The 15723-nt window shown below is 46.2% G+C and overlaps 4 protein-coding genes; 1 reads left to right on the top strand and 3 right to left on the bottom strand.

Annotated features, from left to right (window-relative positions):
• Positions 1-2885: 2885 nt before the first annotated feature.
• GSTUM_00006146001 (uncharacterized protein) lies at positions 2886-3405 on the top strand. XM_002838279.2 has 1 exon: positions 2886-3405. Exon 1 carries the CDS (start codon positions 2931-2933, stop codon positions 3354-3356), a length of 426 nt encoding a protein of 141 aa, XP_002838325.1. The 5' UTR covers positions 2886-2930; the 3' UTR covers positions 3357-3405.
• An 877-nt stretch (positions 3406-4282) lies between these two features.
• GSTUM_00006145001 (uncharacterized protein) lies at positions 4283-5311 on the bottom strand (the record flags this gene model as incomplete). XM_002838278.2 has 1 exon in its annotated part: positions 4283-5311. The coding sequence occupies one exon, from the start codon at positions 5309-5311 to the stop codon at positions 5057-5059; it is 255 nt and encodes an 84-aa protein (XP_002838324.1). The 3' UTR covers positions 4283-5056.
• Positions 5312-5336: 25 nt separating this feature from the next.
• On the bottom strand, positions 5337-7255 carry GSTUM_00006144001 (uncharacterized protein; the record flags this gene model as incomplete). XM_002838277.2 has 1 exon in its annotated part: positions 5337-7255. The coding sequence occupies one exon, from the start codon at positions 7253-7255 to the stop codon at positions 6179-6181; it is 1077 nt and encodes a 358-aa protein (XP_002838323.1). The 3' UTR covers positions 5337-6178.
• Positions 7256-11181: 3926 nt separating this feature from the next.
• GSTUM_00006143001 (uncharacterized protein) lies at positions 11182-12450 on the bottom strand (the record flags this gene model as incomplete). XM_002838276.2 has 3 exons in its annotated part: positions 12276-12450; positions 11839-12162; positions 11182-11771 (listed from the first exon to the last, which is right to left on the bottom strand). The coding sequence occupies exons 1-3, from the start codon at positions 12292-12294 to the stop codon at positions 11182-11184; spliced, it is 933 nt and encodes a 310-aa protein (XP_002838322.1). The 5' UTR covers positions 12295-12450.
• Between the last annotated feature and the right edge of the window lie 3273 nt (positions 12451-15723).

Raw genomic sequence — 15723 nt, 5'->3', positions numbered from 1 at the left:
GCCATCCCACTACTTCTATAACAGATGCTACTCAGCGGGGGGCTTGCTCTTGAGCTTTGTTCAAACTCTGGAATAACTCAAACAAACCCATTCATTTATTTCTACTCAAAAAATGAAGCGAAAGTTTATTCAACACCTTCGTGACTAGCCTCAACTATAAATAAAATATCTCGGACACAGCACTAGCTAGTCCCATCCATCTCCAAGTCCCCCCAAATCACTCCTCAGATCTTACCGCGCCATAGCATAAAACACCACCAGTCAGAATACCAATCTTCAGCCCCTATTCCTACAGCTCCTTGAAATCCCTTATTACCCGGGCAGACTCGAGTCTCTGAAAACGGCCCCCTTCCATCGTACGGTAGCACAACCTATCCACCACCCCGCTAACGAAAAGACTATTTCATTTTCGTGGCACATTACCTATTTCATTCCGCAGTGGGGAGGGAGCGAATGTCTAGTACAGTTATGATTATTAGTATTATTCGTTTTACCCCCCCCCCCCCTGGATGATGGCGGTGTTTCTGGGATGGAAGAGTGTGTATGATATATGATAATGGTTTTTTTATGATACTCAATATAATTCGGAGGCGCAGGAGAGTGTACAGTACAGTACATACATTTTTTGTGGTTTAAAGGTACTTACCGCGTATTTCGAGGTCTGAGTATGATACCGTACTCGTATTATGATATATATTTCCTTTGCACGAATTCCCCCCCGAGTATGATATGAAATCAGTTGTTAGCGCTTCAGCCGGTTGGGAAGGAAACTAACTATCCTAGGGAATTAGATACATAATCCATTTATTGATGTCGGAGGAGTTTTGCCGTAAGCTCTAGGCCCACCATGTAAACTTACTATATACTCACTGTACAGGCCGAGTGATGTTTTTTTAGAATGCGATCCTGTTCCCCACTCCAGAGCCTGGCGCGCGCACGCACTGGGGGGTTCTTGCGGCCAGGATAACCCAGGACTGGCCGGCCGGGGGCACAGTACCCAGAGTGAGAGAGTATGATACCAAGATAAGAAGAAGAAAAAAACCCACATCTCCCACCTCTCCGGAATCTACCCCCGAATATTGAAAAGTATTGAATGTCGGATATATTCATTTTCGTCCGGTCTGAAACAAGTTTCCTTCAAACGAGCGGAGCATATCGTGGTGTGGGACTTTACGTATTTAGTTAAGGACCTACTTACCCCCCCAGGAAGGCAAAAGGAGGGAGGAAGGGGGTCGAGAAAGTCACTCCTGCAACTTGTGCCCGTACGCTTTTGCCTCCTAGTTACCTTCTCCATTCACATTATTTGTAGTAAACAGGTCTACCGAGTGATACCTTGTGAATACACCACGCACCTACCATACCCCCCACCCCCCCCGAGCTGAACTCGCCATTATCATCACCACTGCGCTGATTCCTGAGATATGAGACTGCCATGCTTGATGGTGTAAACGGCCCAACAGCCAACTGAGTCGGTTGTGACTTGGACAAGTCTGCTCGTTCATAAGCCGTGGTGATGACGTCAGGAACTTGTTAAAAAAAATAATACTCCAACACACTACTCGTAAAGGACCCTTACCGCACCCTCCAAAGGGGGGAAACAAGGTGGAAGCAATAAAAAGTGGCAAAAAAAGAGTTGAAAGGAGGGGGATTCGAACCCCCGCGGGCAAAGCCCATGAGAAACCCCACTTTAAGTGAAGAAGCAGCAAGCTTGAGTCACACGCCATAACCACTCGGCCATCCTTCCATTGTGACAACTGTTTAACATCCGGAATACTTGAGGCCTTTCACACAATTGAAGTTTGTTTTCGCGAGGGTTTCCAGGAAAGAATGGGTTTTTTGTGTTTGTAAAAAAATTTTTGTTGAAGAGAGGCGAGAGCTTAACGGGAGGGGAAGAGAAAGTGAGGGTATTAAACTACATATGATACTTCTGATATCTAGAAAAGCAATTCTGTTGAAACTGTTTTCGAGGGAATCTGCTGCACCAGTACTGGTAGGGTATGATACTTGTATCAAGGATTCCAAGTTAGCACCGATATATCAAGCCCCACCTCCTCCGCAGTCCGTCAAAAATATAAGCGGAATAATCCAGCGCACCAAGTTCTGAACCAGGAATCCAACACCAGCCCCATAATGTCCCTCACCCCTCCTCCCGTCTGCCATTCTACAGTCCTAATCATACCCACGACGAAACTGGTATTCGGCGGGAAAAAAGGGAAATTATCAATTAGGATCCTTGTTCGTCACCTTTCAATTTTCGTCGCGAGCACCGGTATGGTGAGGACCGAACCTCCGCAGACTTAAAAAAAAAAAAGATACAAAAAAAGCACAACCAAGCATTCCAAATAGGACTAGTTTTATAAAGTCTTGGCAACTTACTTGACGATCGATCCGTTTTTTCTCTCCTTCCGACCAACAAATATGTCCACCACCTCGCCAGCGCCGGCGCCGGCGCCCCCACCATTCGACATCAAAACCGACCTTGCACTGCTAAACACCCTTCACACCCGCAACAAGAACCAACACCGCTCTTCGAAATGGTATAAATGGTTCTCGATACTCCGGAGGAATCTCAAGAAGTTGGTTGCTGGAGACCAACTCGAGGCACGGAAGAGGTTTATGAGGAGGGTTGTTGTGCCGAGGTGTTATACGTAAGTCATGTCATTCTTCTGCGGGGAGGTAAGGGGAAGGGCTAATGGGGATGAATGATGTGCTTCAGTGCGTTTTCGACAGTTATCGCGAATAAGCGGTATGTGTCGTTGGGACTCGTGCTCATGGGGGTTTTGGCAGGGGTAAATAGATTTGTTGGGGGGGAGCCGGAGAAAGCAGTGAAGGAGAGGGCGGCGGTGGGGAAGGAGGTGGGGAGGGAGGTGGAGGTGGAGAAGAGGTGGGATGAATATGCGGTGAGCTTGGAGGACTTTGGGGAGGCAGTGATGCGCAACAGTGTAGAAGCCGATGCGGGGGAAGCGACCAAAGAGGTCAAGGCAGAGACAGTGGTACGGGGTGACGATGCTGTTCCCCCAGCGATCAAGGAAGGCACTACTACGACGAAACCAGAAGAGGCCATCACGCTCAGCACTACGGAGCCCGAGAGGACCACTACACTCGTGGCAAAAGCGGAGAAGCTGTTAGGGAAGAAGAAAAGGAAAGGGGTTGTTGAAGGCTTGTCGTCGCCTCCGCTGGAGAGCCTGTCATTGCCAGCACAGCTACAGTTCGTACCCTCCGCGCCGCCATCGCGATCAATATCTCCGGGGCCAAGGCTCAAGAGGAGCAAGAGGGACGACCCAACGAAACCCGGGAGGAAGAAAAAGAAGCGAAAGAAGAGGGATGAGATAGACGACCTGTTTGCGGGTTTATAATTGGGGGTGGGGGAAATATGAAAAATGTTATATACTGATGATAATATTGATACTTGTAATGATCATATGAATTCCCAGATTCTCGCCGTTTATGATCCCTCACAGCTCTGTTTTCCTCAAGGGTGTGCAGTGCCATCCACGATGGGGCGGGTTGGTCCGTTTTATATCTGATTCCAAGAAGAAAAGGAGAAGAAGCCCAAATATCCACACTCGAACCCATGGCTATGATATACCTCAATACTCGCAGTATCATACGACAACCGCACCCAACGCACCCCACATCTTCAACAAATAGCACATCCCTCCCTTCCTTCCCACACCGAATATACCCCTTTTCACGAAGAAGAAGGAGGGAGGTATCTATATATATACTCCTACCGCTCAAAAAAAAAGTAAAAAAAACAAGGAAATTGGATACGGTAACTACGATATACTATCATACCACTACACCGCCACAACGCCTATTCGGATAGATATGGATATATAGAACCAAGTCACCTACCGGTATCATACCACAAATCTCCCATCCAACAGCGACAATATCCAAGCACTGAACATCCCCTCCCTGCTGCGCAAGTATATATTTACCTTTTTATTATGGGAGGAGGAGTGTATTCCATATGCAAACGCAACTCCCTGCGCGAAAATTGATTTTTATCATTATAACCACCACTCACACACCACATCTCCCCCCCTCGATCATTTATTTATTTTATTTTATTTATTTTATTCACTTATCCAGGCTTCTGGCGTAAACGGATCTCATCGGTAGTCTACATGGTACTCTTAGTTAGATACCGTATGGGAGGGATAACTTCCGATAGCTGCAGTAAAATTCGGAGTGGTATAATAGGTATGATAACTTAGGTATGGGATGGGATGAACGGGTAAGGCAAAAAAAGCAGGACCGCCAAAATAAAGTATGATAATATGATATGATACACAATTAGCCGACTACCGTAAACCAGATAGAGCGATCCTATATCATATTATTATCGCTCGAGACATCAGACGGAGCAGCCCACAACCGCGCGATAGTCTATAAGTTAAAGCTCAACTCGAGTATGAAAATATGATACAGAACGCCCAACCGCCAAGACAATGCCTTGGCAGACGGATAAAGCCAAGGCAACTGTTATATATATTATTATTATATATAATATACAAACCAATCTATGATATCTAAAACAGAAAGGAGAAAAGAAAAGAAACAACAGTACAACACACAGCGCCCATACTAGTACAGTACTTCCCCAGACCGAGGCTACAAGTTCACTTGGAAGAGGGAAAAGAAAAAAAAACCCTTGGATGGGTAGACTGAAAGGAAGGAAATATGAAACAGCATTTTTTCGCCTGGGAAGGGGACGGCTTCGATTCGTGCCTTCGTGAGTTGTCAGGTATACGTGCGGCTGGTCGGGGGGCCGATTTCGGACGGATTCTCAATGGGCAGGTAAGGTAATGTAATGCTCATTGTTTCGGCTCCTGTGGCGGGCAATACCACAGCCTGGTATATTATTGAATTTGAATCCTCACCGGCCGACGGGTTCTATCATAGTTGGTCTGGTCGGTGACTACCGGTACGTACGACAACAAACCAGGTTCCGAGTACGCGCTCGTGAATAGAGCCTCCTATTATTAAAATCCCCCGAGACGCGATATGGCATCACCACGCGTCATCGCGGAACCATGGATTGTCGGGGCTATGCTACACTCCTTCCAAACTCTCTCTCTCCCTCTCGGTCTGGAGAATTGTATCGAGTGATATACAGTGACTGCAGTGAACTTACCTTTCCTGGACAAGGAAAAGAAGATATTATTATCGGAAAACCCGGAAAGTGAAATGTGGGATAAAGGTGGAGGGAGGGGGAAGCGAAAACGTGGCGGAGGGGATTCACCACCCCGGCAAAGGGAGGGAACGGAAGAGGAAAAAAAAAAAAAAAACAGAGAACATGCATATGATCCGAATGCAGATCGATCAAATAAGGTCAATCCAATCCAATTCCCACTCATTATAGTCTTGTTATATATATATCACCTTTCCCCCCCTCACGGCACAAGGGGGGGTCGAAAAAGAAAACCGCAAGATAAAAAGTCAAAAGTCGAAGAAGAAAATTGTAAATGGAAAGAGAAAAAAAAGGAAAGGAAAGGAAAAGTTAGGAGTGGAATATAATAAACACGACATGGCACGACAAGAACCCAACTAAGTTGACTCAAAGAGCTAAAAATGAAATCTCCCTACCGTCCCCAACCGGCAAAACCAACCAACCAATCCATTCCCTACCAGCCAATTCCAAATCCAAGCCGACCGAACCCTACCGTACCCAATAACATGAAATGGAAAAAGAAAAAAAAGAAAGAAAAAAAAGGCGGAAAATCCCCCCGAAACCACAAAAGAAAAGAGAAAGGAGGAGGATAGGAAAGGATAGGAAATAATTTTGCCCTCGAAATAAGCGTGAGACCCAATGAGATACAAGAAGTGTAAGTTAAGTAAAGTAAGAGGAAATAAAGAACGCAGCGAGGCAGACGAAGGGGGACGGAAGAAAAAAAAAAAGGAGGGGGATAGAAGAGAAAGAAAGAAAAAGGTATCAGAGACTAACTAACTTCCAAACGTCCTCATGATTCTTCGCTGGGATTTTTCTTCTTCAAACAGAGCGAGCAAAAAAAGGTAAAATAAAAAAAAGTAAGAGTGAAGAAAAAAAAGATCCCAATAGCACCTGGCTTGAAAATAAAAAGAATCAAAATAAACAAAAGTTAGAGCGTCATAGAGTAGAAAAGTGAGACAAAAAGTAACCTTATAAAAATTTAATCACCCATTTCAACCTTCACGAATGGAACAACTCCCACGCCCTCGCACATAACGACAAAAACTCCTCCTTCTTTCGTCTCTTAGACTCCTGCTCCCGATCCCCATGATCACTCCCCATGCTCTCGTCGCGCTCATATTCCGCCCTCGTCCTCCGCCTCTTCGCTGAGTGGGGCTGCTGTTCGTGCATTCCGTGCACGCCCAATTTCGACGGGGTATGCTGGGGTTGCGGGGGACTCGGTGGTGTGGGGGGCTGATGGCCCCCGTAATGGATTATCCGGGGTAATAAGTCCTCGCGGCCACCCGATATATTCGCCATCGCTTCTTCAGCGGATCGGTGCTCTCGAGGGCGGGAATAGGCCATACTGTTTGGGGATGGATAGGATGGCCTGGTCGCGGGGAAGTACTGTCTACTGGTACCGTCGTCCGGATGCCTCACACTCCTGGAGGATTCCGGACCATCGAGACCAAATACATCACTGATTGGGGGTAATCGGTTAACCTGCTGTTGATGATGGTGAGTGGTGGGTGGAGGGCCATGGTGTGATGATGGAGGGGGATGGTTTCGGCCCGTGAATGACTGATGCAGTGGTGCGGACTGAACTACGCGCTCGTTTGCAAACGCACGGTGAGGTGGTGGGACAATGGTGAGACTGCTCGGAGGTCTCCTGCGAGGAGTATGTGCCGATGACCTGTCCCCCCCGCGGGCCGATGGTGGCTCATCACGGTCAGTTCTAGAGTTCGGCTCAGCGCCTCCGGTTCTCTCGCCGCCCTTCACGTGGCGTTGTAGCCGCGATTCAATTATCGACCGCTGTTGCTCGCGCACAGATATACTACGTTGGAGTTGGTCGCGCATAGCAGGGTCATGCGTTGCGAAGCCGGGGGACAGACATGCCATACCGACATCCTGCATTGTAGCCAAGTGGCCATTGGCAGTTCGTGGTGTAGCAGCGGCATTGGGGCCGGAAGGTGGTGTAGGGCCATTGGATAGATGTAGTCTGGGCGGCCGGTGACGGGACGGGGGGTCAGGAGAGGCGGGTTCTTTCTTTACAAAGATCTTTGGTAGTTCGTTGCGCTTCCTAGGCGTTCCCCCCATGCACATGTCAATCTCACCTCTTCGCCAACAAAACTTGAGACTCGAAGCGAAACGAAACAAAGGGAGGGGATGGGAAAGTAAGAAATTGGTGTGATGGAAGAGGGAGGGGAAAAGAAAAAAGTGATAATTACAGGTCTGGAGAGCGCTGAGATCCATCCGGGGCAGCTGTTGCTGCCTTCTTTGATGCGGTCGAGTTCTTTCCTGGGCTGGCGCTGGATGATTTGCCATGTCTGCCAGTTGTCGACGTTGCTGTCGTGGAAGCTATTGTCGTCGTCGTCGCAGTAGAAGCAATAGCAGCGGCCATGGGAGGCAACCTCTCAGGCCTGTCCAAGTCGGAATGTGGTAGGGTGGGAGGAGGAGCAGATATCGCTTCTGTAGTCATAACGAGGGAGTAGGAATTAAATAGATAATTAGTTCAAGGCCGGAGTAAATGATCAGCAGGATAAACGACAGACAGTCCGCAGCGAAAGGAAGCAACAGTAACAGACAAAATCCACGGCGAAGGGACTCGGTGAAGAGAGAAAGAGAGAGAGAGAGAGAAGCGCGGGCAGGAAGAAAGAGGGAAATGAAGGGGTGGGGCCGAGAAGAAGAAGGAGGAGCAGCGGTGGGAAGAGGAGGGGGTGGAGGAGCGGACCTGAAGATGGAAATAACGCGGAGGGGGTAAGGGAGGGGTGGTGAGGCGGAAGGTGAGGGAGGGTAAAGCGAGCTAGGCGGAGAACAGGAAGAGGAAAGTGGTTCAGGAGGGGGGGGGATGTGGACTGGACAGGCTGGGATAGGGCCAAGAGGGGAGGGAAGAGGAGGGCAATAATTGGGTTTGAATGGATGAGAGAAAAGGGAAAAAATAGATGAATAAATTGAGAAGGTTAAAACAAAATTTATGAAAATAAAGATCAAAAAACAGCTAGGACGAAGAAGAAGAAGGAGAAGAAGAATGATGCGAAATTTTTCGAGAAAAAGGGATAAGGAATTGACAGGGGGGATTTGGGTACGAGTAAAGGAAGGGGAAAAAAAAAAAATTTGTAGGGAATATGTAGGCGAAGGACGAAGGGGGCGAGGCAGTTACAGAAAAGGTTTAGAAAAGCCTTGAATCCGCTCCTGCCAAGATTGCTAGGAGGTCCAGAAGAAATTTTTTTTTTTTTTTGTCACAGCAGAATGGGTAGAAGGAGGTATAAGGTATGACATAGACCAAAACCAACCAGACGATAGATACAGGGCTCGCACGGAGCATAGCAAAAGTAGAGAGCTAGGTAAGGATACAATAAAGTATCATAGGAAGAACAAAAAAAATTAAAATTAAAATTTGGTACTTCTCTCCACCTTACCTTGCAAAATAGCGCACTCGTCCGGAAAAGGCGATAACTACAGAAAAAGCGTTCTCTCAGATAGGTACAGGTACGATACCGGTGCTCGAGTACGAGTACGAGAGTTATAGGGTCAGTATAGACTACGGTACCTCAATCGGTTCAATCCCACACGGCCAGCAGAAAACAAGAAGAAAAAGGAAGAAGTGAAAAAAACAGGGGTCTGTTTCTGTTTCTGTTTCCGCTTCTATTTCTCCTCCCTCACCCCTTCCTAATAGATTGGATAGTTCCAGAAAATACGCGGAAGAATACTGAACTCTACAATAGCCCAGAGGACAAGTGAATGGAAGGATGGATAAGGTACGAGTATCATAGATGGATAGATCACAGATGGTCCACTGGCTGCACCTACTCGCTGTCCGTTCTGTAGCTGCTGGCGTTTCAAACTCGTCGCTTTTCCTTCGCTACTTGTATATCCCCCCTTCTCACCCCTTAAATACGGGGTCAACGGTTTCACCTTTCCCTCAACCACAGACTTGCGGGCGCCTATGAAACGCTTCCTCCTCTCGACCATACATAATAACCGTATTCATACTCGCATAATAATAATACATACCTGCCTACCCACTTTACATAGACTACATACATACATACATACATACACATACATACGTATCCCACATACAATACCCAAGTTGAATATTATACTATCACTTTTGCCGTGGTGGTGAGAGGGAGTAGTACCGTGGGTCACGAAGGGGTGGGAAACGAATCAAAATACCGGTAGAAGAAGAAGAAAGGAGAAACCTTTCCCACCGCTCCCCACCCCCTCCCCCCTTCCCCCAACCAATTCCTCTTCCCAAACTGTACTCGAGTGCAGCACAGTAATTATGATAATAATTATTGTTTCTTCCTTCCCTCTCCTTTCCTCTCTTCTCACCATTTCTCTCCCTTTCCCTTAACCTTAGCCCTTCCCTCCCCCACCCTAACCGCTTGTATCCCACCGCGCCCAGTGTCTATCATATATCCACCTGCTTCATTCGTTCGTGCCTCCCTAGTCTACTTACACAGTATTGCAAAAGATCCACCTATAAGTTACAACGAATAAACAGCAGACCGCCCCACTCCCTCCCTCCCCCTCAAAAGGGAAAGAAATAAAGAAAAAACAAGAAGAAAAAAGAAAGAAAGAAGAAGAAAAAAAAAAAAAGGAGCCAACAGCAAACACTGGCAGCAACGGCTCACAAAAATACCGGTACCGTGCTCAAGCCGAATGCGAAGTGATACTGTATGTAGATGTATGCACGCAAGTGAACGAACCAGCAGATATCAACAGCTCCTTCCCTTCCTTGCAAGAGCACGAAAGTGGACGTGATAAGTCCACACTTATGCCGCGGAACGTTTATGGAAACTGGAGTGCGTGCATGCACCGCTTTGGGTATGATTGCTCGGCCGCTTTGGGAGTCGATGGGCAAAAAGAGAGCATCATACAAGTAACTCGTTACTCACGATATCATGGACGGACCATGGTATCGGTATCATATCGGTAACGATCACCGTGTGGTAGTGCACTGTACAGTAAGTTACCGGTAGGCGAGAAAGGGGGAAGGGGTAAGGGGGGAAGGGGAGGTGTTGTACGGCATTACTCCTTATCCCCTTCTTGTTCCCATTTATTTCCATTTCGCATTGTACAAGTATAGTTGACTTTTTTTTCTCAGTATAAAGAAGCCGAGATGGTGGTACATAATGCTCCAACTCCTGGTCTGGTATGATACATTCACTGTCTTGCTTATTATGGTTTCACTGTGCGGTGCCTTACCGTGCTGTACAGTGGTTGTAGTGTACAGTACTCAGTGGGTGCACTGTGCTTGCTTGCACCAAGGATGGCCGGATGGCCGGATGGGGCGTGCCTCGTCGATAGGGCATTACAGTGCTTTGCTTTGCAGGCACTCGGATCGTATCGCAGTCTTCCAATGTCCATCTATCTACCGGTACCTACTCGAGTATCTGTCGTCGTCGCCGCCTTTACCCTCGTTGTTATTATTATGAAGCTTTGCACAGCCCACATTGTGTACAGTACTAGTACTGTGTTGTGCTGCAACAATCAACCAGGACAGGAACTTGCAACACGATACAAGTCCCAACATAAAATTTCAGTACCTGTACCACGATGAACGGTGACGAAGCAAAAAAAAAAAAAAAACCACTCCCCTGGCCACATGGACTACCGGTAGAGGAGAAGAAAGGAAGTAAATATCCCTATTCTAAGGCACAGGTAACCGGTACAGTACGGTACGGTACTCGAGTACCGGTACGAGAAAGAATCCCCCCATTCTTGTCCTGCCTACTTCTCGCCAAGCATCGCATCCAACCATTCATCATCCTTGTCATCCTTATTTGGATGTCCTGAACTCCTGCCAAGACCACCGCTTATCTCCCGCGACCCCGCCGCCTGTTCTTCAGGCACCGGCACTCCCCTGCCAGCGCTGGCGATCCTGGGAGTGGACGAGGATGAGGATGTGGCAGTGAAGGTATCACTTGTAGCAGTGACGGTTTTGGAACCATGCGCTGAGGAATAGCACAAGTCAGCCACAGATTCCCCTTCTTTCATTCATTCCCGCTTCTTGATCATATCACACTCCCCAATTTATATCCTCCTCCAATCAACCCCCACTCCTTATTTTTAGACAAACCCTCAATAAACCCCCGTCCCCCACACCAACCAATAATCTCCTTCAAATCTCTCCCCCAAGGGGCAGGAAGAAAAACAGGGGAGAGAATATGGCTCTCACCTCCATCACGAGCACGATCCAATTCTTCAAAGAACGAATCCAAATCATCTTCCCCCTCCTCGGCCTCTAGCTCCGGGCGAGGCTTCGCCTTCTTAGTTCCAAACCTCTGCCGGAACGCCTCCGCCGCCGTCTGCTTCGATATCTTTTCGGTAACATCAACGAATTGACTTTTAGGAACCCGAACAACTCTCCCCGTTCTATCACCCCCGTCCTTGTCCCTGTCCTGTCGAGCGCGGGAGCTGGACGGCACAGAATTGGAGGTGAAAGTGCAGGAAGCCTGGAAGCTCTCCCTCAGGAATTCCTCATCTATGTCTTCGATTGGCAGCGGCACATTATTTTTGGCAGCGACGGAGGAGGAGGGGTGTGAGAAGTCAACTTCTTTGCCAATTGTTAATCTTGCGTAGTCAGGTTCTGGGTCCTCGATGACTGTACTCGTACGATAGGACGTTAGCTATTTACTTGCTTGTTTTCGAGAGGTGGGAAGGTTAAACACCTGGCTCCGCGCCGGGGACTTCCTCCTCTTCCAAGTATCGCCAAGCGTTGTTTTGTAGGGTGCGTTTCCGGAAGGCTGCCGAGTCTCCTTCATCTGAACCAGATTGCTCATCGGCTTCGCTATCACTTCGGCTCCCCACCACCGGCTCCCCCTCCTTCTCCTTTCCCCTCACATCACTACCGGCTAGTGGTGCGCCCAGCACGGGTCCTCCATCCTTAACCCCCTTCTCCGTAGCTTTCACGGGCCCTGCCGCCGCCCCATCAACGACCTTCCCAGCAGCTTTTAGTTTCCGCTCATGCGCTTTCGTAGCTTTCCGATCCCATTCTAATCATCAACTCATTAGCCCCTCCCATCACTCCCACGTGCAGCGAACAAGCGAAGCTAAAGAAAAAAAGAAGAAAAAAAGAAGAAAAAAAGAAAAAAAGAAAAAAACCCACTATTCTTGTGTAGCACCATTGCCAAAAGCCTCTTTTCTCTCCTCTCACCATGCGGTAGGAGGACTTGCTGAAGCCAGCACAGAATACCCTTACCGCCCAGGGGCCCCAATTACTGTTGTTTTCCCTTCTCGGCTCAGAGTTGTGGTACGCGCCTGTGGTAGGGTAGGCTATGCTATGGCGGCACAAAGCTCTTGTGGGTGTGATGATGGCACGAGTTTGTGTGCTTAGGTGGGTTGGTGGGTTAGGTTAGCGAGGCAGGCTTACATGCAGGTCGGTTGGCAGGTCGGTCGGTCGGTCGGTTGGTCGATGCTAGTCAGCCACACACCGTACTCGAGCAGTCTAGCGGTTGGGGAATCCGGAAGTGGACCGGAGCGCTGGGAGGCCGCGCGGGAACTATAATTTAATAACCGGTCTAGCGAGAAAAGTGGAACAGGCCAGGCGAGCGACCGGTCTTTTGAGTGATGGCGCTTGCTTCATGGTTGGGTTGGTATATCATAATACTCACGAATACGCGCTCCCTATTGATAGAACGAGTACTGTACTTGTACGTTCTGTATGATACCGGTCTCGCGCGGAATATGATGGGCGATATCGATTCTGTTCAACGTTGGTACGGTAGAATACAGTAATGGTATCATACCGTACTTGACAAGCTCGGTGATATGATACCACTACCATACGCACCCTCAGCGAGGCGCGGCAAAACTTGGCATCCCGGAATAATTAGCAAGTTGGATTTCATCATTGAATCCCAGTGAAACTGATACGATCAACCCCATCATTTGGTTTTTTTTGTATTGGGAGTCCCAATTACGCCTCTGAAAGACTGCACAATTCCGGATCACATACGAGAACAAATGGCCATAGAGATGGCAGCCAATGGAACAGCACCAAGCCACATAGTTGTAGCAAAAATGGTTGGGTCAGCTTCAAGCATGGTAATGCATTGACGATAAGGTCAAAAGAACTGATAGGAAGAGAGCCACCAAAGACAAAGGCTTAATCCTGAGGAAGAAAGTGTTAGGAATACCAGGATTCGATACCTAGGAACCACCCTAAGTAGGGTAACCCCTCTCGGAATTGGAATCTCTGGTCTCCAACACCCCTCTCCAGACTCTTACTGGGCCCATACATTATTACACATATCAATCTCAGTTAGATAGCTCAATAGGAATATCACATGACTCTTCACCAAAGGTCACATGTTCAACTCCTGTTGTCATAAAAGTTATTTCTGGTATTGAGTGATTTTCTACCAATGCTACTTGCAACTGCAAGGCTCCCTGCACAATAACTGAGGACTCTTAATAGAAGGGTTATGATTTTATCGTATAGAAGAGCTTTTGCGCTACACAAGGAAAGTTACTGGATAAGAATCTATAGGTTAGATCAGGAGATATTGAGCTTCAAAGTCCACAACTAAAGAAGGTTGCATACACGACTTCACAGAGTCATCCAGAGCAACCAAGTATTGCTGACAGAGGGATTATCTGTCAGTCCAGTAGAATAGCTTCCTGCGAATTAGTAGGAGGGTTTCTGGAAGATGTCTGTTGGTAGGATATGGAGTTATGGAGGTTTGAAGTAACGTGATCCAGGAAGGTTACAAATACAACTATCTCGGCAAATACAACTCCCAGATGAAAATGCTCATTTCATTAATGACGGAGACAATTGGAACCAACTCAGTTCAACTTAAGAACTAGACCATAAGTCTAAAGACTCTGATAATCGAATAATTAGTATTGGGAAAAGCATGGTTCCTAGTTAGTTATATCGTAATTACCAAAAAACAGTGTGGTAATTTTCATGGTCTCCTAGTGTTTGTACCCTTGAAGAATACTTGAGGTTGCGAGTTATATTCAGAGAAATACACAGTTGTATAATAGATAAATATAGTCTGCAAATACTCAAACGTGAAATATAAATATTGAAGCGCCTCCTAAGCTTTAAACAGTATCAAGCAATGGAGAAGAGACCTAACAATACAATATTGTCTTCACAATTCTATTCTACTTACCTACTTTACTTCACTCTTAGTAGTCAGAAATGAAATGAGTGAAATCTGAGGCTTCTGAGACAATCTCTATCTACAGAAATAAATCTTGGTTGGCCTAGACAACTCTGAAGTCTATGAGATTGCCTCTGCCTAACAGAAAGAGCAGTAATTGATTGCTACTTGTCACGATCCCTCTCTGGATAGTTAGTTCTTGGCGACGGGGAACGATACTTCTCTTTCTATCTTCTTCTTTCTCTGTCTTACGATAGCTCTAAGCCTCTGCCTACGTTACCGATAGTATAAGACCTTTGTCTTCTATCGGGAACGCCTATTGTAAGCTTTCTCCAACTTGTCTTCATGAAGGACTTTTCTCGGCGTAACAATAATGTTGCAATAAAGATAAAGATTGTAAAGATGTTTTATATTTGTTAAAGTAATAAGGAGGAAAAGTACTTAGAACAAAGCGTGAAGAACCTATCTTCCTCGACCGCATTGGCCTCCTTATATAGTATTCTTCCCGCCCATAGTCATATGACCTAAAGTGGTCACATGTGCGAAACCAAATCATAACAAACTAGTCATGTGATCAAAGTGATCACATGCTCAAAACCCATGACCTCATAGCGAGGTCATGTACAAAACTCATAAACCAATCATAACGCAATAACCAAGTCATATGACTCGACTGAGTCATATACACGAAACATAAATCATATGCGCAAGGCTTACTTGCAAGGCACACTCGCAAGACATACTCGTCAGGTACACGTCCCATGACTCATACTCGAGCCATGTGCAAAAGCATCACAAATCCCACACACAACAAATCATATAACCCGAATAGGTCATATGCGCAAAACAATAACATACCTGTGACTCATAACCATGTGTCATGTGAAAACCTTTTTCATGCTAAGCCACGTTTGTGACACTACTACTCTCACTGCTGTCTTGGATTTCCATCAATAATACAGCAACTGCTTGAGATTACTACTACAATTGTACAAAAGAGAAATCCTCAGGTGATGATAGGTAAGAGATGGGAGAAAGGTTTTAAGAAGAAGTATCCAGAAGTTAAAACAAAGTTTAGTAATCAATTGAATTTTATTCAAAACATCTATGGAAATGACCTTGAATTAATAAATTATTTCATTAATAAGGCATTGTTTATACCTTCTTTTTAAGTTCTACTTTACTATTATTATTAATTTTTTTTTATTTCAATTAGGTATTTTCCATTTTTAAATCCTTATTTATATTTGTTAGTTTTTAATTTTAAATGATTATAAATGTTAATATTGTTTAGTTAAAAATAATTATTTAAGAATATGAAATAAAATCTCAATATATATACAACATTGATAAAATTCAATTTCTACTGGGCCTTGGTCAATCTGGATGAGTTTTGGAGGTAATCTATAACCTACGAGAGAATGAGGAGCTAAAGTATTG

The sequence above is a fragment of the Tuber melanosporum genome (assembly GCF_000151645.1).
Source record: "Tuber melanosporum whole genome shotgun sequence assembly, scaffold_24, strain Mel28".
Taxonomy (NCBI): domain Eukaryota; kingdom Fungi; phylum Ascomycota; class Pezizomycetes; order Pezizales; family Tuberaceae; genus Tuber; species Tuber melanosporum.
The sequence above is the reverse complement of the archived record's forward strand: the minus strand, read 5'-3'. Positions and strand labels throughout refer to the sequence as shown.

Bases quoted from the DNA above. Each gene is read 5' to 3' on its own strand.
- GSTUM_00006146001 (XM_002838279.2), top strand. From the start codon at position 2,931: ATGCGCAACAGTGTAGAAGCCGATGCGGGGGAAGCGACCAAAGAGGTC.